We start from the raw sequence: 24089 nt of genomic DNA on the forward strand, positions 1-24089 counted from the left end.
GCTGTCGGTGAACTGGCGGAAATCCTCCATGACTGTCTCACAGGACCTGACTTTCCTGGGTTTTCGTTGGAACACGATAGACTGCCGAGTGTATCTGACCGGGGACAGAATGGCGGATCTGTTGGCCACGTGTCAGATGTTTGCGCTGTCGGAGAGCATGTCGGCCTGGTGGTTCCAGAGGCTTCTGGGCCTCATGGCCACGTCTGTACTGGCTCTTCCTCTTGCTCGTCTGAAAATGAGACAGACTCAGATGGCTCTTCGGAGTTCCTGGCGTCAGGCTGTGGAGCCGGATTCCAAGCGCATAATGATTCCCGGATACCATGAGAGTGGACTTGGACTCGTGGTCATCTCTCAACAACCTGTCAGTGGGTGCGGGGTTCCAGGACCCAGCCCCCATGGTGACGATCACGACAGACTCCTCCCTTTTGGGGTGGGGTGCGACGTTAGATCTTCTTCAGGTCTCGGACCTCTGGTCACCTCAGGACAAGCTCCTGCACATAAATCATTTGGAGCTTCTGGCGATTTTTCTGGCGCTCAAGGCGTTCAGACCTCTCATTGTCAACAAGGTGGGCCGCATAAGAACGGACAATGTGGTATCAATGTATTACATAAATAAGCAAGGGGGAACAAAGTCTCCCCATCTCGTGGACCTGTCCATCCAGATTTGGGAGTGGGCCGTGCTTCATGGGGTCTGGCTGCTTGCAGTGCACATCCCGGGCCAGCTGAATGTCACCGTGGATGCCCTCAGCTGACGGACAGTGGTCAGCTACGAGTGGGAGTTGAAGGTGGGGATCCTCTCATGGATTTTCTCGCGTTGGGGCACACCGGAGGTGGACCTCTTCGCCACGGCGGTAAACAAGAAGCTTCCTCAGTACGCCTCCAGAGGGGGGCTGGGAGCCTTCTCTCTGGGGGACGCACTCAAGATTCCATGGCACAACATGAGAGCTTATGCCTTCCCGCCTCTTCCCCTAGTTCATCGAGCAATTTGGAAGTTGAAGAGCTCCATCAACTGTTCTCTTCTACTGATAGCTCTGTGGTGGCCGGCCAGATTTTGGTTCTCAGAACTTCAACACCTGTCGGTGTGTCCGCCGATCAGGTTACCAGTAACTCCCGATCTTCTTCACCAAGGGGAACAGCAGATGTGGCACCCCTCCCCACAATCGCTCAACTTGGCAGCATGGTGCCTGAGTTCACGTCTCTAGAGCATTTGGGTTTGTCTGCGGATAACATGCGCATTATCCAGGCAGCCAGGAAACCCTCGACCAGATCCCAATACAGGAGTAAATGGCTCAGGTTCTGTCATTGGTGTTTGGAGAAAGAATTGGACCCGAGGGTGGCGACGATTGACACACTGCTGTCCTTCGTATCCTCCCTAGCAGAGTCAGGGGTTCATGTTCTGTCTTGCAGGACTTATTTCTCAGCGATTTCCGCTTATCTCTCTACAGGCCGGTGTTCTTCTTTAACTTACCCAGTGGTGAAGAGAAATTTTTCTGGCTTGATGTGCATGTTCCTTCCGGTTTGTAGTCTGCACCCTCCTTGGGACCTAAATGTAGTCCTGACGGCGCTGTGCCATAAACCCTTTGAGCCAATGGCTACGGTTGACCTCAAGTACGTGTCCTGCAAAGTGTCCTTTCTGGTAGCCGTTACGTCAGCGAGGAGAGTGAGTGAGCTCCAGGCATTGTCTGTGGAGCATCCTTTCTTGGTCTTTCACAAAGACAAGGTAGTCCTTTGGACGAACCCAGCTTTCCTACCAAATGTAGTGACCGAATTCCATCTGAATCAGTCGATTTCCCTTCTGGTCTTTTTTCCGAACCCTGCCTCGGAGGCGGAAAGGGTTCTGCACTGGCTGGATGTCCGAAGAGCTCTTAAGGTCTACCTGGATAGGACTTCAGCACTTCGGATCTCTTCCCAACTGTTTGTGACTTTCGATAAGCCTCAGGCCAGGCGGGCGTCTAAGGCATCCATTTCCAGATGGATTGCCGCCTGTATCACGGAATCTTTCACCGTCCAAAAGCTGAAACCTCCTAAAGGTATCCATGCACACCAGGTGCGAGGCAAGGCAGCCGCGCTTGCTTTTCAGAAGTATGTTCCCTGGGAGTCCATCGGTAATGCGGCTACTTGGGCCTCCCCATCTGCTTTCTGTAAGCATTACTGCCTCAATATGAGCTCTAGAGCTGACTCTCAATTCGGCCAGGCTGTGCTGAAGAACCTGTTTCAGTAAGGGGTATTTCCATCCACCCACAGTTCCTGTAAGGAGTGCTTGGGAATCTCCCATAAGTATGGAGGAAAGGGGATGGGACGTAGGAGTATTACCAGGTTACTCACCGTAGTGACCACCTTACTCCTAGTCCATAGTCCCCTTTCCTCCATACGCCCGCCCGCCGTCCCCTCTAATAAGGTTCATCTGTTATTGCTAATGGGTCTTTGACCCTGCGATAGAAAAGGACTGATGGGCGATGCGCGGGGCGGAGCCAAGGTGGGCTGGGTTACGGCCGCGTGCCGGGCCCCGCGCAGGGAAGAGGAGGGACACATTTTTGGAAAAAATGTGGATGCTTTTTACAAAGTGCTGCGGTCCCGTCCCAAAGGACGAAGAGATGTCCCATAAGTATGGAGGAAAGGGGACTATGGACTAGGAGTAAGGTGGTCACTACAGTGAGTAACCTGGTAATTCTGATGTATCCACACATCCTGCAGAACCAAGTCACTAAATTTCTTCAAGTTGTAATGGGTTACCCGACTACCCCCATTCTCTGCCCAATGCCTTTCTTTGTATCCCAAATCAAATTGAAACCCCCTGAAAGAATGTCCTCCTGAGAGAGATCTGCAATAATCTGTAAAATAGTCATGAGAAAAATCTATGGGTTGTGTAGCGGGTTAGGATGTCATGGATACATTATGGACCTGGTTCGCAAGGTTTTTATTAAAGTAAGATGAACAAGTTACTTCTTACCTGGTAACGTTCTTTCGATGGAATGTTCCTCCGACGTATTCCTTTTCTTTGATAGACTCCCATAGCAGTGGTGCGTAATTGGGGGTGGGAGTAAAACGCCATGTTTCCTTTTAGGAATGAACAGAATGTAATACGGCTTTGCCAAACCTATTCTCTTGACTAGAGGAGGAATCCAGGTTGTAAAATCTTGTGAAGGTATGTGCGGAGGACCATGTGGCAGCCGCACATATGTCTCGAACCGGAACCCTTCTTTGGAGGGCCGAGGAGGCTGCAATACCCCTGGTTGAATGAGCCCTAAGATTTTGAGGAGGCGCTTTCCCTGCTAGTTTGTAGCATTCCAGAATGGCCAAAATAATCCATCTGGAAATGGTTTGTTTTGTTATCGTTAGTCCTAATTTGTGCCCTGAGTAACCTACAAACAGTTGGTCTGCTTGCCTAATCCTAGCAAGTCTGCTGATGTAAAAGCTTAACGCCTGCCTTGGGTCCAGCCTATGTAGCCTTTCTTCCTCTTTCCCCAGATGGGGAGACGGATAGAACGAAGGTAAGTTAATTTTCTGAGTGATGTGGAATTCAGAAACCACCTTTGGGAGGAAATTAGGCTTCACCAGTAGGACAACTTTGTCTTTATTAAAATTGTATGAGGGGGTTTACAAGATAGAGCTTGTAATTCGCTCACCCTTCTAGCAGATGTTAAGGCCACTAACAAGACAGTTTTAAGGGTGAGAAATCTTAGCGAACAAGAGTGGAGTGGTTCGAAAGGAGTACCCATCAGGAAATTTAAGACTAAATTTAAGTCCATAAGGGACTTGGAATGGCCTTGGAGGATAGACATTAGTTAATCCCTTTAGAAATTGTATTACTAAGGGTAATTTGTAATACGATGGCTCCTCTGCAGTGAGCTTGAAGATCGATAGCGCTGTGAGAAAGCCCTTGATAGTGCCAACTTGAAGGCCTGAATTTGCCAAGTAGAGTAGAAAGGATAACACTGTTGGTGTACCACATGAAAAGGGGTCGATATTCTCCTCTACACTAGCTGCAAAATTTGTTCCAACGGCAGCTGTATATAGTCTTGGTTGCTGGCCTTCTGGCCGAAAGCAACACTTCCATGACGTCATCAGGGAGGTCCCAATCCTTGTATCTCAACCTTTCAGAAGCCACGCGTGAAGGTTGTGGTTTCTGATGTCTGGATGGAGAACCTGACCTCCCTTCTGTGAGAGAAGATTCTCCTCGAGTGGAAGACTAATTGGAGGGCAGATGGACATGTCCAGAAGGTCCGGTAACGACGTTCTCCTGGCCCAGTCTGGGGCAATTAGGATCATGGTCCTTTGGAATCTTCTCAACCTCCTGATCATTTGAGGAATGACAGGGACTGGTGGAAACGCATACAGGAGTGGAAACTTCCAGTCCACTACGAATGCGTCCCCTAGAGCTCCTCTCGGGGGGAACAAAATAGGTTGCACTTCCTGTTGGTACTGGTGGCGAACAGATCCACTTGAGGGGTTCCCCAAAGGGCAAAGATCTCCTGAAGGACTTCCTGAGCTAGTTCCCACTCGTGAGAGACTGTGCCCTGCCAGCTCAGAGCGTCCGCCGTCAAGTTCTTCTCTCCGGCTAGGTGAACTGCCGATAGGCTGCATTGCCTCTTTGCACTTAGGCAGTGATCCTACGCCGCCTCCTTTTGTTGAGGTAGTGCATGGCCACTGTGTTGTCCGTCATTATCAGGACATTTTTTCCCTGTACAGATGGCAGAAAAGCCTTCAGCGCTAGTCTGATTGCTCTCAGCTCTAACAGGTTGATATGTAGTCTGGACTCCGATGGCGACCAATGACCGCTGATGGTCAAGTCGTTGGTATGGGCTACCCACCCCGTGAGTGAGGCATCTGTGACTACTGTTATCTCCGGCCATGGTTGCCAAAACAGTTCTCCCTTCAAGATGTTTTTCTGGCAGGCCCACCACTGAAGGTCTCGAGACACCTTGTCAGGAACCTGAAGGAGGTCTGTCATTCTCCCTGAGAATTGCGACCACTGAGTTCTCAGGGCCCACTGAAGAGATCTCATTCTCAGGTGAGCCTCTGGCACAAGGAAGATGCAGGATGCCATGAGGCCTAGCAACCTCAAAGTCGAAGGCTGGGAGACGTTGGGCATTTTGAAACTTGGTGACCATTTGCAGAATATCTTGAGCCCTCACCTCTGGTGGCGAGGCTTTTCCCAGGGAAGTGTCCAGGACCGCTCCAATGAACTGGAGTCTCTGTGATGGTATCATCTGTGACTTCTTTAAATTGAGGGAGAAGCCCAGTTTGTGAAGGAAGTGGCAGACATAATCTAGCTGAATCTGACCTTGTTCCGGGGATACAGCTCTGATCAACCAATCGTCCAGGTAGGGGTAGATGTGAATCCCTTCCCTCCTTAGACTTGCAGCCACTACCGACATTAGCTTGGTGAAGACCCTCGGGGCAGAGGTCAGCCCAAATGGCAGAACTCGAAATTGATAATGAGAGCCGCCAATTGCAAACCTCAGGTATTTCCTGTGTTTGAGATGGATTGGCACATGGAAATAAGCATCCTGGAGGTCCAGAGATACCAGCCAGTCCTGGAGCTGGAGGGCCTGAAGGCTCGGAAAGATTTACCATCTTGAACTTGTCCTTCTGAGGAATCTGTTCAATTCTCGTAAGTCCAAGATAGGTCTCACTCCTCAGTCTTTCTTCGGTATGAGAAATTAGGGGGAGTACCAGCCCTTGTTCCTCTCCGCTACAGGTACCGGTTCTATGGCACCTTTCTCTAGCAGGTCTATAATTTCCTGCAAGAGGAGCGGATCTGGAACTTTCAGAGAGCTGTTCCCCGGTGGATGACTCTGAGGGATGCGTAGAAAAGGCAGGCAGTAACCTTGGGCAACTGTCTCCAATGCCCAAGCATCTGACATAATAGCCTGCCATTCCGTCAGGTGTTGAGTTAACCTGCCCCCTACTGGTGTCTTGTGAGGAGAGTCCTCAGAGCGCTTTGGAGGCGGCTGATGCAGATGCCGAGGGTAAAGAGGCACCTGCTGGTGCGGCTTTTGTATTTTTACCCCGTCCACCTCGGGTGAATTATCATTTTTTTTTTACCCATTTGAACCGGCTGTCCTCTACCTCTTCCGAATGCGGAATAGAAGCAAAAGGACTTACCTCTCCCAGAGGTTCCTGAGGGGCGATATGGTGTCTGACGGATTGCAGCTGCCTTTCATGTTTGAAGCTTTTCTAAACTGTCATCCGGCTTCTTACCAAACAAGGAAGAGCCGTCAAAGGGCATATTCAAGAGTCTGCTTTGCACATCTGGAGCAAAACAAGACTTCCGCAACCAAGCAAATCTCCTGGTTGTGCTTGCCACCATGGCCCTGCTGATGCAGTCAGCAGAATCGATGCCAGTCTGAAGGGATTTGCACATTGCGTCCTTACAATCCTTAATGATGATGAGAAACGCTTCCCTTTCTTCTCCCTCAGGGAGGCAGTCAGCCGCTGTTGAAGCACACTCCCAAAGTGTGTGGCTGAACCTTGCGAGCGTACAAGTAGCATTGGTGGATTTCAACGCCATGCTACATGCAGAAAAGACTTTTTGGCTATAGTCATATCTCTTATCATCCCTGTCCTTTGGAACAGTAGGGTAAGCCGATTTACTACCAGAAGCAGAAGACACCCTATATTTAGCTGATCATTTTTTGTTAACCGCCGGGATTACCTCAGGTGTTTCCCAATTTGCCAATATTCTCCTTTGTAATGCCGCATAAAATGGCACCACAGGATCCTCCTGTGGACCTTTGACCAAGATGTCTGTGCGGTCGTCTTGCTGAAAATCAGGTGAGGGTGTGGACCACCCCATAAACTCTATAATCCTTGCCATCAAGGTTCTATAAGGGGTTTCAGCATGTTCCTCTGTGTCTGGTCTGGCAAATTCCACTTCTGGGGAAGTGTCCAACCCACTTGCTTCTTTTAATGATTCTTGGAGGTCTTTAAACCTACCTTCCTCAGAGGTAAATTCCTCTGGTACAGGAGTTGCAGATCCCTGCAACTCAAAAGGTCTTTCCTGATCCGAATCCTCCCCTTCTTCATAAATAGATGATGGCCCTCTGGAGTGATCAGGTCTTGAAAATGGTATAAATCCCATTTCCAGGGCAGAAGGGGCCAAATCCGTCATGATTGGCTGAGAAAACGTTGACGTCGTCGACGCGGACGTTAAAGGCTTCGAAGCCATCGAAAAAGGCGTTAAGAAAGGTGGTAGAGGCCTCAATGAACTCGAGAGTATCGGAATTCTACTCGAGGTTGTCGACAACATTCTCTTGATCGAGACTCTGGGTATGGCCACTGGCTGTGAAGTGGCTGTGGGTTTGTCCTTTCTCGGCGTCGCAGACGGCGTCGACTCGTCTGACCTGTGCGTCGAAGAACCCTTCGATAACGGCGTCGAAGATGGCGATCTATGCGTCAAAGGGATCTTCGACGACGGCGTCAAAGACGCGACCTTGCCTTTATTCGAGGGTTCGCAACGCCCTCGAGTGGCTTCTTTCGCCGGGTTCTGCGACTCACAGCGTTTTGATTTTTCAGGTCTTTCACCCAGGGTATCACCCTCAGCAGTCTTCGAGGGGGTCGAGGCCGCTTTCTCGAAGACGCTCAGCATCTTTTTCCTGAATTCCTTCCACTCAGCCTGAGAGCTATGTTTTGTGGGGCAGGAGACCCTTTTTGGGGAAACGGAAGAAGACGAGGAAGTGGATCTTCGACGTCTTTTTTTAATGCTTAGATCTCGAAGAGTGATGGGAACTGCTTAGAGACCTAGAACGAGAATGTCTTTTGTGATGGCGAGTAGACGAATGTCTCGACTCCGCCGAGGAAACTTTCAAAGAAGTTTTAACTGCCTTACCTCTCTTGAGCTTCCCCTTACGCTCCTTCAAGGCTTTCGCCGTCATGGACATGCAGTCCTCGCACTCCGAACAATGGTGCTCGATTCACAGGCACCACAAACAGACCCTGTGAGGATCCGTCAACGACATTTTCATTCCAGTCTCGACATTTTTTGAAGCCGGACCATGGAGGAGTCGGTTCGGGTGAGGAAGCCATCGAGTACGAGTCGGTATTCCCGAGGTATAATGAAGTATATTTGACTGAAGAACTGAGCAACGATATTCCGAGGCCCCACGAACCGCGGAAAAACAGAACTGAGCAACGGACGTTGCGCGAGTCTATTTATACGCGTGATGACATAGGCGCCGATACAGAGGCTGTTGAGGGACATCGGCTCGAGGGACGTCGACGCGCAGCGCCCTCTACTGAAATTTCTTTCCGAGGCCAGCTAGCTGGGAGATGATCTATCAAAGATAAGGAATTGTCTCTAATTGGTCCCAACCTATATTTCTAACGAAGGTGCTCGTCTGTCGGTCGTGAATGTCCATAAGGAAAAGTCATCTGTCCAAAAAGGGGCGAATTCCATCCATTTGTCACATACCCATCCCCTTATATATTTTTTTTGCTCTCCTCCTCTTGGACAGTCATTCATTAGCCTTAATGTTTGAGCAGGCAATAGTCTTCTCTGGGTTTGGAGATTAGACGTCTCACCAGTCTCACCAGTCTCACCAGTTCTAAATGGGTATTTTCGAAAGTTTGTTGGAAGGTTCCAAGATTGTAATGGAGAGTAAGGGGCATTTGGTTTTTGAGTTCCGGCCATAATAACAGTTCCCCAAAAGTCAGTCTGTACCTATTACCTCCTCAAGTAAACCAGGAACTACTACTGTTCTTGTAGTCCATTTGGCTTCTGACTTCCAGTTCCAGAGCTACCTTCAGATACGTTTTTTATTTTTATTTTTTTATTTTTACTGTTTGACTACCTTGTAGGTCTTCAGGATATAGGAGGTCTGCTGTGACTGCCGTTTGTCCGCATACTGAGTCGAGGGGTGAATTAGCCCGTCTCCTGTTTACTAGTACTTTCTCATGGGCCTTAAAAGGTTGGCGGCCCGCAGTGATCTATTTTGGATTGTTCATCTTCTAGCTCAGATTCTTCTCTCATCTTTCTCTGGCTTTACTCATAGCCATACTATTTCCATGGGTTCTTCTCTGTGGTTTTTGGGACACATCCTAGCTATGTGTTTTTTCTCCAACATAGTGGGATTGTGGGGAAGGGAGTTTTTTTTTTCCTCGAGTGAAAACTGAGATTTCCGTAAAGGGACAGGAGTAATCCTTTTCTGGGCATCTTTCTTACTTGAATGTTCTTGGGTGGATTTCTCTTCCCATCCAGTGGTTTCCTTAGGTGCCTCCTACATCTAGCTGCTTCTGAGTGGGCTTGGGTTGCCTGAATGCCCCCCTCCCATAAGGGCTTCAGCTGCTGTAAAATTTCTTGTAATGACAGAGCAAGGGCATTAATACATTGTTCTAAGGCTAGAGCCTCAAGGACCACAGATATTGTTTTCCTCCCCAACCATACACATATTCTGAATACGTCCTGCTAAACTCTAAGGGGCTTTCGTTAGACAGAAGATTAATGTGTCTGAACCAATAAAACCCTTTTCTGTCTCACCCACTCTAGTAGGGCCCTTTTGATTTTGGGAATGGAGTAGTCCTCAACGGGCTAGCGTACTGGTAAGAGGCTTGGGGAACCCCTTTAAACATCCGGCCGAGAACACATTTTTAATCTGTTATCCCAGTTAAATTGGATAGTAAGCCTCTCATTTTATAAGGAATGCTCTCTAATCCTCTGCCTTCCCCTCCTGATAAGTTTGCAATTTACCATTGGGGACTATGTGGGGTTGGTGAGATCAGAGATTACCTGGGATACAGGGGTCTCGGAATATGTTTCTGGCTTCCTCCCACTCGTCTGTGTTGTCAATGTACTCAAGGTTATTTTCTACTGCTTCAGGACGGAATTACTTGGTAATCTTGCAGTTGCCAGAGTGGGTACTACTTTCTCAACGGGAGAAAGGCATTTTAAGGTGGGTTTTATACCCAATAACCTGATGGGTGGAAGTTTGTTAATGGTTGTGGCCATATACTCTGAGGGTGTGCGTCGTCTCTATATCAGGACCTAAAAATCCCACGCCGGGTGGTTTGGGGGGGACATGGCTACATGGACAGTGGCAAAGTGGCAACCCTCACTTCGCTCTTCACTTCACGCTATGCCTCCTTTATCTTCTGGGTGTCCGCAGGAATGCTCATGTACTGTTGCCATCCAGGGCAGCCGAGAGTTCTGACGATGTTCATACGATGGGCTTTTGTGCCTCTGTTTGGAGATGTCTCGCTTCAATGTATCCGCTGAGCTTGCCTGTTCATTGTAACTCTCCCACACTCCTTTATGTCAGTTTCTCAAATGCTGCGTCTTCGCTGCCACCGTCCCTTCGATCTCCTTCTCCGTGGCAAGACTGCTTTACGAAAGGTACAAGGCTCTACTTCGAAACCTCTCGGTGGTGTGAATCAGCTGTAATCTTTATCCCTCCATGTCAGTTTCACTTTTATATCCTTAAGGCTGCCACAGTCTTCCGATGCTACGCAGAAGGACCATATACCAGGTGAAGCCCCTATCTATGTACACACTGTATGATCCCCAGCATCCCACCAGCACAAGCAACCAGAGTACAGACCAGAGCAACCTATCGGCGAAAAAGAGCGGTCCCGCTCACGGGAGCACCCTGCGCGCACCTGGAAAACTCCACACTGGATGTGGTTAAATCCCCAGGATATGCACTCCTCTTGTGTGGGACAGCATACTTGATGGCTCCGGAGGGGTGACCCGGACTCCCAGCGCACTCTTAACCTCGCCCAAGAAGGCACACTAGTGACAGCAGTGGCCCATGAAGGTTCTTGGTGAGGAATAGAGGTTCCTACTTGTTGCAAGAGGGGACAAAGGTAGAAAACAGCGCATGCTGGGAGAGCATGACCGCACGCCTCGAGGCATAATGAGGCAAAGGGACAGAGTGAGGAGGCTGGATGCGCCAGGACAAGTAAAGTGCACAGACACCAGGCCCCCTGTTGCAACTCCAAAGTGAACGGACAGAATAACTGGAAGACGGACCTAGGCAAGAGTAATAAAACACTGTGAGGGGACCCATAGACAGGTCCGGAATAATACCACCAGGAGGCGGTTACTAGCCGGGGGCGGCGCCAGCAGCCAATACCATCACGGATGCCATGGAAAAAAAAAGGGCACCAGAGGGAAGGCGATGGCGATGTCGGCCAAGGCAAATGGTAACAAAGTGAAACAGACATCCCAGGACACGTTCACCAGACCAGCTCAAGAGATGGAAGGAGCGAAGGCACAGCCACAAGAGCCAAATGAAGAGCCGAAAGGACGGTTGGGCAAACAAATATTGGTCGCCATAGTGGAACTAAAAGCATCCATAGAATTCAGGATAGACGCAATGCAGTTTGACGTGAACCTCCTGAAACCCGACATTGGAGCGTTGTCCGAGCGCACCAGGGCTCTAGAAAAAGAGGTCCAGAGCAATACCAGCATTTGCCAGGACAATGCCTCAGACGTCTCCGTCCTGAAGCAGCAAGTACAGAACCTAGAGAACAGGGCGGAGGAAGCAGAAGGCCGGGCTAGGTGCAACAATATGCAGATCCTCGGACTCCCAGAGGGCAAAGGACAGGACCTGAACAACTACATGGAGGATGTGTTCCTACAAGTAATAGGAGCGGGCACACTCACTCGGTGGTTTTACGGTGGAAAGGGCGCACAAATGAGGAGACCTTGACCTAGCGCCCCACCGAGGCCTACAATAGCCAAGATAGTGAATTACAAAGACAGGGAGAAAATACTGGAACATTTTCGGAAGGGCGGTACCATCAACAGAGCGTCGGCATCCATCACAGCGTACCCAGACTACACCTTCTTAGTGCAAAAGCAGAGGATGAACTACAGAGCGGTGAAAAGAAGACTGCGTGTGACTGAACTAAAGTTTCTGCTACTGTATCCGGCAAAAATGAAGGTGCTGTACAAAGACAGTGCCCTGTTCTTCGAAACCCCAGATGACGTCAACAGCTGGTTGGATGCCCAGAACATGCCGGAGGAGCAGCAGAACCGAAATGCTGAGGTCAGTGATAAGTAATGTGACAAAGGGGATTTACTGTATAACCCCTTGGGGAGGGAGTGGTTGGAACGATAGCGAGGGCGATAGACATTTGGACTATTAGATAATATGCCTGAGGATCTGAGTGTTAATGAAATGCAGGAGCAACACTCGCTGTAGCAGAGCGAGCAGCACAGGGAGCACCGTTACCCCAATAGGTTAGTCGGGATACTGGTAGCACAGTATGCGCCTGCTGCGCTCGGGACTGGCACTTGCAAAGAAAGAGGGAGAAGTGGGGATGCCTGAGATTCTGTTTTGGAGATGGGCAATTGTTGGGGTTAGTTTAGGGGAGGGGGAGGAGTTAGGGAAGTTACGGGGGAACAGGCCTACATACACGCATTGGGAAGCAAGATGGGGAGAGTGGGAGCAGGGAGGAAGATGGAGGGGGGGGGGGGAAATAAGGATAGCAACCTTGAATGTGAGGGGGATAAACAACTATATCAAACTTAATAGGATTATGAAGTATTTGAAACAAGAAATGGATATTGCATTGCTACAAGAAACTCATCTAACCCAAGAACAACTAGAAGTGATGAAGAGGAAATGGAAAGGGATAACCCTGGGTGTGACCTACTCTGCTTACGGCAGAGGGGTCACAACATGGGTAGCACCTCGGGTTCCGTTAAAGCTACTATGGTCCACCACAGATAAGGACGGAAGGATGGTAATGATAAGAGGGTTGCTAGAAAACAGAAGTATGTATCATCAATGTGTACGCCCGAAACCAAGATACTGCAGCCTACTTCAGGACCCTATTTGCCAAGATTAGTCCGAATATGGATGGTGCTGTGGTGTGTAAGGGGGGGGGGGATTTTAACTGTACCCTAGACCCGACAATGGACAGGTCGGATAAAAAAATGGACACATCCGACCCCGGCTGCTAAAGCTTAAAACACCCTGTTAAAAGCATTTCGGCTGGTGGATGTATGGAGGTTACACTACTCACGAGATGGAGAATATTCGCATTATTCTGCCCCACGGAACTTGTACACAAGATTAGGTCATGTATTTATAGGAACAGATGTAATAAGGGAAGTGATGCAAGAAGAATACAAAGCTATGCTTCTTTCAGACCATGCCCCGTTGGTAGTTAAATGGCAGATTCAGCAAAGGACACGGAATTTAGAGAGGACCTGAGGAAGGAAGTAGAGGAGTATTTTAAATACCGCACGGGCAGTGTGGACTCAGCAGGGACATTATGCAAAGCATTTAAAGTAGTAGTGAAGGGGGTGGTGATTAATAAAGCTAAGGGGTTGCAAGGAGGCATACTACAGGATTTGCAAAATGCAGCGCAGAGGCTGGAAACGATGCAAGAACAAACTGGATCTACAGAGGAGGCCAGTACTATAAACCAATTACAATAAGAATGCAGGGACCACTGGGAAAGGCTGGCAACCTAAGCTATAAGAAATATGTGGAGAGACAGCATGCAGAAGGCCACAAACCGGGCTGATAGTAAGCTTGGTTGTATAAAAGTGAGACCTCTGCGCAGACTATTGGGGCAATACAGCGAAAGGATGGTCCGTTACGGGAAAACCCAAGAAGGACTAAACAATTGGTTTTCTGAATATTATATGCGGCTATACGCAGATTCAACTGAGGAGGAAGAGGTAGATATACGGAGAACATTAACAGAGATCACACTTCCCAAGCTCGAAGAAACAGAGAGCCTAGAAGTCCCGATTACGTTAGAGGTGCTAGAATATGTAATTAAGCTATTGCCTACTAGCAAGGCCCCAGGTGCAGATGGACTCCCCAGCTAATTTTATAAAGCTTATAAGAAAGAAATGCTCCCCCATTGCTGGCGATGCTCTACAATGCGCTTGATAAAGGCACTCAGCCGAGACTCTCCAGGAAGTAATTATTATCCCGCTCCTGAAGCCCAATAAACCAGACACAGAATGTGGATCCTATAGGCTGCTCTCACTGCTCAACCAGGACAGTAAGATCCTGACGGCAGTGATGGGTAATAGGTTAAGACCCCTTACAGGCAAACTAGTACACTCTGACCAAATTGGGTATGTCCCAAATAGGAATATAACCGATAATTTTAGGAGACTCCACCATGTCATAGATCACACTCAAAGGGGCACACAAGAGGTAGCAGTAATTTCACGTGATGCAGTGAAAGCGTTCGATTTGGTTAGATGGCCCTGGTTACTGACGGTACTGGAGGAATGTGGGGTGGGGCCCATATGCCTGAGGTGGATGTGCTTGCTGTACAGTAGACTCATTGCACGGGTCAGGACGGGGTCTAGGATTTCGTGACAATGGCAGTCACGTAAAGGCACCAGACAAGGATGCCTGTGGTCCCCGATGCTTCTTATTCTAGCGCTGGAACCCCTGGTGGAATATTTGAGGCAGCAGAATGGGGAAGTTGGAATCGACACCAAAGGAGGGCGACACTTGATGTCATTGCATGCCGATTTTATGTTATTGTACTTGCAGTACCCCAAAGAGAACTTGCAATACATTCTGGAGTTAATGGCATGGTATGCAAAGGTATCGGGTATAACGGTTAACCCACAAAAGTCAAGTATATTCTCCCTAGGGAAGTATGCGGGTACGCCGGAACACGAATTGCCGATGTTACCAATAAGATGGGAAACCGAGACGTTTAGATATATGGGGATAGATGTGTATCACAACACCGGAGAAGAACAAAAGCAGAATATAGTAAAGGCGGTGACCAGCATAGGAAAGAGTATGGTATTTTGGGCCACGCTACCATTGACAATGATGGGCAGAGCGGCATTATTAAAGATGGTGGTTCTGCCCAGGCTACTGCATTATTTTACCAACCTTCCACACGCAATACCCAAGTGCTTTCTCATGAAATTACAGAGCATATGTAGAGGCTTCATCTGGCATAACTCTAGGAACAGAATAGCACTGTGGAAGCTACAACATTCATATGAGCAAGGTGGCATCAAATTGCCAAATTTTGAAATATACTATCTGGCTAGCCAGCTCCAATTTGTAGTGAGGTGGCTATCGGAAGAACAAACACCGGAGTCCAAGCTGTTGAGGGCCGAAAGCACCCCTTAATCTCGTAAATGAACGAATTTGGTTACTGAAACAGCAGAGAACGGAATAGGGCATGGGCTGTGCCTGGGAGGAGAACCATGGCGTAGGGCTTGTCATTTGATAAAGAATCCAACCCTGCGTTCACCAAAAATGCTGTTAGTAGCGCTGGGAAGCATAGATGTACAAACTACCTCAGGACGAAATGGGAGCCGGCTGGTGTAGCAACAGTGGGGGGGGGGGGGTGTGTTGATAGAGGGGAAGCCCAAGGAGTTCGACAGATTGGTGGAAGACATGGGATTGCATGGGGGACAATATATTGCATATTCCCGGCTAGTGAGGAGTATAAAAGACACATGGCTAAAGCGGTGCTGGCCCTACAGCCAGATATGATAGAAACATTTTATGATGTGTGTGAAGGAGGCCATGAGGTTTCCCATATATACGAGTTACTGATGTTAAGGATAGGGAAAAGAGAGTCCAAACAAGACTAAACTGGGAAGATGATGTGGGCGGACCGATGGAAGACAAGCTATGGACCAGAGGTGTCGAGAAATGCGCAATTGCAACAAATTCAATTATACAAGCATGCCTGAAATGTGGGGAAAAGGATGCAGGAATGGTACATAAGTTTTGGTCATGCCCCGAAATAGGAGGGTTTTGGAGGGAGGTGGCCCAATTCATGGCACGGGCAGAGATTAATCAGGATGTGAGCACTCCCTGGGCATGTCTTCTAGGGGGGATTCCATAGGCCTTGTAGAACTAAACATGTCAGTACACTTAAAGACCTAGCGTACATATTGGCCAAACTCAGAATAGCAATGTCAGCAGAAGTCTGGTGGTAAGATCTAAAGAAATGGGCGAATGTGGAAACAACGGTATGACAAGAGACTGGGGGAGGTGTAGAGCCAGAAGCCGAAACATTGGTCGCCTGGAGACAAGTAGTTACATTATCCATATCAGAGTGAGATAGTTCGGAGACGGATAGTTCATTGGAGGAGAAATGAAGATGGAATTTTCGAAGGAGTAAAAGGCGGAAGAGCGAGTTATGTTGTAGGCCGGGGGAGGGGGGAGTTATGGGATGGGAGAAAATGGAAACATGAAACTGTACGTGTAAATTACTGTGTACAAAAGATTGTATTGTGTGGTTGCATGTTGAAAAACCAATAAAAACATTTTTTTTTAAAAATAAAGAATCCCATGCTGGCACAATTTGTGGCGGGTCAGAAGGTGGACGTGGACACATTATGGACATGATTCATGAGGATTTATTAGACTAAGAGGTCTAGCTTTCCGTGTCTCTATGGGTGATCCCTACCTAGATTTATTTTTTGTATTTGTTTTTTAAACTTTATCCCTAGCTATATTTCTAACTAAGGTGTCTGTCTGTTGGCAGTGAATGTCCAAAGGGAAAAGTCTGCTGTCCAAAAATTACCCTAAGTGACCCTACCACTATGAAAACTAACGGATAGGTGGAGAATGACTCCCTTCTCCTTAGGGTACTTCTAGTACCAGTATGGAGGATTCTTCACTAATAGGTAATCCAAGAATAGTTATTTGTAATGTCTTGCATCAGTCTGTGCTACTCTTCAAGTGTGGTTTGAAGTTTTCACTTAAACTTCGGAGTCCCTTTTGGGGTTCACGTGTCGGCTATAAATTCTTGATGGTTGTCTCCAGCATATCTGGGGAAGCTATTCCTGTTTGAAGAGTATATTTCTTTGCCAATTGTTAATCGGCTTACTTTGGCCTACTTGATTCTTGACTGGCTTCACTGGTCTAGTTTCTCTAAACTCTCATTTTGATGTTCTTTACTTGTACAAGTTGTCTTGTGACTTTCCCCTTTTCCCAGGGTATTGTTATCCACAATTCTTTTCTCTGTATGTTATTACTTTCTCTTACATCCCTCTAGTTCAAGTTCATTTCTGTCAACTTTATCTCATGATTTCTAATGAAATGAGTGATTTACAGAATATCCCTTCATGGCTGCCTGTTATGCCCGTTCTTCCCGTTAACCTCCCTTATGCGGGAGAACATCTTTCAGTCCCTTTTTCTTTGGTGATCCCCTCAAGTTTTGGACCGCCATAGCCTGCACTTTGTCAGCATACTCCTCCGTGCAGTCTCTCCTCTCTGGTATCCTTGTCTTTTGACGAGGCATCGGACACACTGCACCCTTCGATGAGCAGTGGTATTGGCGTTGTTGAAGGGACTGGCCATTTACACTGGGCTTCTGTGGTCTCGCCACCACCTCTCTGGCCTCCTGTCCTGAGGACATCTTGCGCGTGGGTCGCACCATGTCGGTGTCCCTGTCTCTTCCTTCGGGCGTTTGCCCCGGTTGGTTTTTTGTGCTGGGCGGGGGCTGTGACTCTCTCTCCCCTCCCCCATCCATCCCCCACCCTCCTTTCTTGGCGTTCCCGTGTTTCAAAATTTGCTGGCATGTGCAAGTCTATCTCTAGTCTTCGTACGTCAAGTGTCCATTATTTAATCTACTCGTCCTATTGGATTGGACACTGGGGTTTAACGGGACATGTTCTTTCTCTGTATGATTTTGGTATCCACCAAGAGTTTCTTCGTCCCAGTTGTGATATTCAAATGTTTCTGATGTTGTGGAGCATGTCATGTAAGCCATGAGGTGGACGTCTCTAGGGAGTTCCTCATGGGAACGGGTGTCCTTGTCCCCAAAGTGGGAGTCTCTCCTGGTGAGGTCCCACTTGGCTCGACTCATAGGAAGGGTATTGCAGAGCGGCGTATCATCCCAAACCTCACAGAGGGGCATCCTCCTTGAGGAGAAGGGGCGAATTCTCCCGATTTGTCACAGCTGGCACTGGGAATCTCATAGACCAGTTTGTGTCAGCTGGTGACAAATGATACCCCTAATAACTAGAAACTGGACCATGTTACGGCTTGCACAGTAAATGGAAGATCCTTATGGAGCGCAACAGCAACCCTAACCGTTCCACGAACTGTTTTGGTGGTACTTGAGGCCATTAAACCCTGTGCGGTAATCCTTTTGTTTGAGACAAAAGTTGTCCTTCGGTACCAAGTGTTACTATATCGTGCCGCTCTTTACAAGGAAGTAGAGCCCCTTCAGTGGAATTAATTTAATCATTGTCCCTGGGCAGCATAATGTTAATAACTTTGAGTGCACTGTTGGGAACCCATGTTGCTGCTCAGCAGATAATAAAGTTAACTTTTTGTGAGGGTTAGCCATTGATGACCAATGTTTCCATTTTTGAGAGTATCTAAACAAAAGAAAATGTAGCGCCAAAAGTCAGTGATTTGCATGATTGATTAAATGCCATCTTAATATACATGAGGATTTCTTTTTTCTTTTCATAGTTGCTTTTTAAGAGATTTTCTTTTTTGCAGATACATATTCTAATATCCTTGAACCTGGAGTTCTGAAGTCAAAGTTGAGGAAAGGACCTCAACTGAAATACTTTTCACTTCATTTAAAACATAAAGGAACTCCGTTGAAGAATATTAAGAATATTGTTAGATGAATTCATAAAATGTTTGTTTTTCTTAAATCCCAAGTGGGTAAATCGTTTTACATTTCTTTTGGTTTTAATATATGGAAAACTTAAATTGCTAGTTTTAGGAGAAACAAATTGAGCCAGTGAGGTTTGTTCACATTCAATATTTTTGTTTCAGTGATCCATATGTGAAGCTCGCACTGTATGTGGCAGATGAGAACCGAGAACTTGCATTGGTGCAGACAAAAACTATAAAGAAGGTAAGTCGTGGGTTGTCATTGATGTGCCATTTTGCTTTTCAAGACATGTTGCAGCATTGTAGAAAATCCATCACAATGATTTTTTCCCTGGAAAATAAAGGGCAAAATGATGTCATTTCAAAGCACTTTGTCTTTTTTTTTTTTAACACAAAACTAGGCCAGATTAATTTAATTTGTAAAGAGCCTACTGCGATGGATACAATAGTTTAGGAGCGTTTAAAGGGGCAGGAGAGATGAAGCTTACTTCACAGTAACACCTCAAGGACGATTTAGCATTTCCAGCGAGAAAACGCACACTTTGTAAGTATTGATAAAATACATTGGGAACATTGTGTGTTCCGAGTACTACATCCAGACAAGTTTAAAGTATAATAGCTTATACAGGAGGACAGTGCAAGTAGAGGATGGTAAAAAAAACATGAAGCACATTGCCACTAGAGGGTCTAGAACTTGCTTGAACATGGAGCAGGGTCATTGATTTGCTGTGTCCTAGCAGTTGTTCAAGGGTCATTTTTTCAACGATCTTGCTAATAAAGGGATTGTGTAATGGGCTAGGGCATCCCTCACAAGGGGCATCACAGGACTATTTTAGAGGGAGGTAGAAACACCGATATTCACGCAAGCGATTGATTAGAGCCACCAGTAAAGGGGCAATGGAGGCAATATTTTCTTTTATAGTGGTCAAATGGTAGAGGAGGATTAGTTCTGATGTAGCATTAATTTTCCAGACAACTTTAATGATATCCGAGGCTTGATAATTTTGAAAGTGAAGGAAGAAATCAATTTGGTTTCTTATAGAAAGTGGAGTTTTCCAGTTTATGATCTCACCTTGGAAAGGGTTGTCTGCAAGTTCCTGGAAAGCATTTGGGTCAGTGGTTTTTTGAGGTGGGTCTCTAAGGTCTGTGCAGATAATGAACCATACAAGAGGTGGTATTGGCTTCAGAAAAGTGGTTGTGGAGGTAGGCTTTCTGTTTCTTTTGATTACATGATGTCTTAGGCATGTAAATTCCTGCTGAACGCAACTAATAAAAATGTATGTCTTCCAATATCTGTGCTGTTATGGGAGGGACAGAGAAAACATAGTACATGGATTTTCTTGTCATTTCTTTTTGTTAAGGTACCTGCATGCTCATTAGAATTATAATAAATACTATGTCTACCATTACCAGTAGGTCCATTAGAAAGATGAAGAAAACGTTCAGATCTCTGCTGCACAGACTGCCTCATCTTGTCAGTGTCTAGCTTGCTTGGCCCCAATCACATTTGACTTTGAGATGGTAACAGTAGGGCTCTGTCAAGTTCTCCAGGGCCCCAGTGGCAGGATGTTTGACGTCTGGAGAATCCCCCTAGTCCTGAGGACCCCTGAAGCTGACTGGGTGAGTTTTGCTCCTTGGTACTTCTTTCCAAGTCACAGCACCTATCCCCGACCTTGCTTAGCCTCTTATGTTTATCTTTATGCACTGAAGAATGAGGGAAACAAAATGACTAGGACTATGTAACCCATAACGCCTTACAACCTAGACAAATGATTCAACCTGGCCCTGTAGCAGAATATGAAGACTTTAATCACCATCACTAATGTGGAGAAAAAGCGAAGAGCAGACTACTCAAAGGAGGACTCTTTGCATAGATCCGGAAAGGCCAAAAGGTGGCAAAAGGGATATATGCATAGGTCACCCCTTAAACCATCCATCTTACATTCTCTGGGTGGGCAGTGCAGGGTACATTGCTACATGAGCTTCAGCCATGCCCATTAGAACTGGGGTTCAACAGAAGAGACCATGTGACCGAAGGAAGGAGAGCGCTACATTGGCTCAGGATTGAGGATAGGATCCTCTTTAAAGCTATGACACTAGTGCATAGATTCCTACATGGCGTGGCACCTGTGTACCTCAGGAATAAGTTCAAAAGATACACACCCAACAGGTCTCTGAGGTTCGAAGTGCATGGCAGGCTACAGGTGCCGCTGGCCAATCTAGCGACTGGTGCCTGGAAATTGTTTTCTGTGCGGGCTGCACAGCAGTGGAACAAGCTTCCACTGGCCATTCGCTTAGAACCAAACTATAGAATTTTCAGGAAACTCCTTAAGTCACACCCGTTCAAGTAATTTGCTTTTATGATAGTCTTGCAGGACCTTTATGTCTCTGTCCGTCTTTGTCCCTGTTTCTATGTTACTGCGCCGTGATGACTGCGGGCTTTTGGCGCACTACAAATGCATAAATAAAAAATAAACGGCAGAACCATTAAAAGAGCCAGAAATTCCACCTCCTTGCTCCTTCTCCCAATCCACCCTCTGTTTTTGCTACGCTTCAATAATTAACATGTTTACAACCACCTATGCCAGATTGTATCAAATTCCTAGGGCGGCTCCTGTTTACATATTTTATCCTTTCCGTTCCAATAAATTAGCTATATTATGTAGCATTTTGACACCATATACAAATCTCCTTAACCTAAATCAATGTGGAAAATATTTCTCTGAAGTGTACGCCACCAGTTCAGTGTACTATCTTCACAAGTGATTTCTGTTCTCTTGATTGTTTTAAGAAAGGGTCTGGAGGTGAGTTCGGTTTGGGAGATGGAAATTTCTTTATGCACTGCAGCAGAAATTGCTGACGAATTGGACTGGAAGGTTGCCCCAGAAGGTTACTGGTCAATTTTGTGAAATGCTTTTATCATCAACCTTTATTAAAAACAGTTTCGTAAATTACGTTTAGACCTCTTTCTAGGCTATTTAAACAAGGCATTAGTTTAAATAGCCTAGAAGGAATTTTCATATAACGTAAAAATGACATTACTATAGCTAGTAACGAATAGGAAAAAGTAACACCTCTACATTATGATCATAATTTGAAATGGATTTGGTTGAGAAAGTTTTTCTGTAGCTGTACAAATGTCAACATCCATCCTCTGTGTGAGGTTTCTTTGAAGGATAGATGCCAATGTGACTTAAGGTGGGAAGATTGGTAGGGGGCAATGGAGTCTGAATCTGATAGTTTAAAAAGGTGCCCAATTGTAAGTTATTTTAATTTCCGTCAGACAACTATTGGAGAAATCATAGATTATAACACTGTCTCATGCTATTGGTCTGGCATTAGTATAGTGAGGGTCTTAACGAACATCAGCTGTAGAAGCATAGATTTTTCTGCTTTGAGTGATGCCCCCTTATTAAGCTGGGTTTGAAGGTGGACTTGCTGAAGGAGATACCGAGAGACTTTTTAGACTGGGAGGAGAACAATGTGAATGGCTGGTTGGGCAGTCTGGAGTAACATTTAAATTTTTATTTAAAGGTTGACCCATAGCACCATCATCCTTTCCCATATCTCACCTATGCCTGCTGAGTATGACGTTAATGGCTACCTTCAGGATGGTGCCTTTCTATTGGATTGTGTAGCTTGTGACCGGGCAGATGGAAGAAAATGTTGCTGCTAAGATAGGACTACCCGGAGATTGAATACTGGGATTCTGTTTTGAATCCTCTCCCCTGAGTGATGAGCACTGCCCTAAAACATTGATTGCCTAATTGCCCATTATCTTTCCTGACTATGTATATGGAACACAGTTGTGTCCCTCAGAAATCCTCTGCAACACAAATGGTTAACACACAGAGCAAACCAAGTTTTTATAGTGATAGCATCCATAAACATTGAACAGCATAAAGAAAGACTAACCAGTAATATAACCGGTCTCTGTGACAAGGGCAGTAATCTGACCTTATGAAGAGCCGATGGGAACCCTCTCTCAGCCTGGGTCGGGAGGAATACCAGAGTGGATGCCAGAGAGGGATGGGGGCGGTTGAGAGGGCCCCAGTTCCTTTCCCCTCACTCAGTGCCTGTATGTTGAGACAGGCATGATATCAAGAGAGACACAGACTTAAAGATATGTTTTCAAAAGCTTTATTTCGGTTGGATTGTGTCCTCAACGTATTGCACATCTTTGACATGCAATGTCCACAGCTGTGCTGCTTCAGAAATTATTCGGTAGAGGGCGTCCTGCATTGATGGCGTCAAGTCGATTTACCTCGAAGTCCTCGGTCGAGGGTGACGTCATCGGATGTTATAAGTAGGACGCACAGTGCTTGTAGCCTCAGTTCTGTCTTTTTACGCAAACATGTCTGCTTCGGGAACTCGGCGCACCTCAAGTTATCAACTTCAATAATATCTTCTTCGACCCCTCCGGCACCGCGGTCGGGCTTTAAAACGTGCAGGGACTGTAAGTCCAAGGTGTCCATCACAGACCCGCACCGTTTCTGCTTGTGGTGTCTGGGTGAGAGCCACGACACCGACGACTGCTCTAAGTGCCAGTCCTTGACTGCTAAGACCTTGCTGGAGCGTACAGGGAAGTTGCAGGTAGGTCTGGTAAACAACCCGTAAATCAAAGTAATCTGGTCTTTCCACCGGCGACTCAAGGGGTGACTCTCCCCGTCGGAAGGACTCCAGGGGATCTCGGTCCAGGAGTGGCTCTCGCTCCTCGTCGAGGCTCTCCCGAAAACGACTCCTCATCGGATGTTGGCTTTGCGAGAAAGTGGCTTGCCCCACTAAATCCTCTACTCCGAAGGAGTGGGAAACATTCAGGGAGAAAATGTTGGAGATTTTTCAATCTCAGGGCACTGCCCCGTCCGCGACTGCAGTTGAAGCCGGCGGGGTGCGGTCTCGGTCCAACGTTTGCGTGCCTTCGGTCCTGGGGGGGTCGGCGTGATAAGCATCAGCAACCATCAAGGTACCGTTCGGACAAGGCTCAGGTAGATCACCAGAGACGTGCCAGATCCAGGACAAGGTCCTCGTCCCCGGCGAGACCGTCGAAGCCTGGGGAGGTGTCGAGGAAGGTGTTGACCCAGTTGGTGCTGTGCCCATCGAGTGCCACTGTCGGACTGTGGAACTGAGTGTGAGGCCCTTGGAACCCTCTGCACCATTGTCGACGCAGAGGCTGTTGGTGCCCTCTACGCCATTGGGCCTACGGGTCTGAATTTTGCAGCGGAGGCCCCTAGAGCTGTGGATCCTCCGAGAAAGACTTTGGCTAAGACTGTGAGGCCCCCTGTGGGACTCCAGGTCTACTCCTGTACGTAGAAGGGAGTTTTCACTCTCTGCAGGATATTTGAGGATGAGGAGAGGTCTGATTTGAGGTTGGAGCCCCTTGGTGCTCCTGGTGACACTTCTGCAGCTCCTGACATGGTCTTTTCGGAGGACAGTCAGCTGGAAGATCTGAGGCAATCTTTACATGATGCCAGTGGCCTGGATACATCTCCTGAGATGGAGTTTGGCAAGCCTGAGGCTCATGCTGAATCCTCCTATGGGAGGTTGATGTCAAGG

At 47.2% G+C, this 24089-nt stretch overlaps 1 protein-coding gene across 2 annotated transcripts in view; it reads left to right on the plus strand.

The window, feature by feature from the left end:
- Nucleotides 1-24089, plus strand: part of NEDD4L (NEDD4 like E3 ubiquitin protein ligase) — a 2900454-nt gene that overhangs the window by 485125 nt on the left and 2391240 nt on the right. For both annotated transcript variants that reach the window (XM_069627054.1, XM_069627053.1), the window contains exon 3: nt 18699-18780. In XM_069627054.1, the coding sequence (XP_069483155.1) occupies nt 18699-18780 (82 nt within the window). The remainder of the gene's footprint in view (nt 1-18698; nt 18781-24089) is intronic.

The sequence above is a fragment of the Ambystoma mexicanum genome, chromosome 6p (assembly GCF_040938575.1).
Source record: "Ambystoma mexicanum isolate Mex_15411 chromosome 6p, UKY_AmexF1_1, whole genome shotgun sequence".
In the NCBI taxonomy this organism is placed as follows: domain Eukaryota; kingdom Metazoa; phylum Chordata; class Amphibia; order Caudata; family Ambystomatidae; genus Ambystoma; species Ambystoma mexicanum.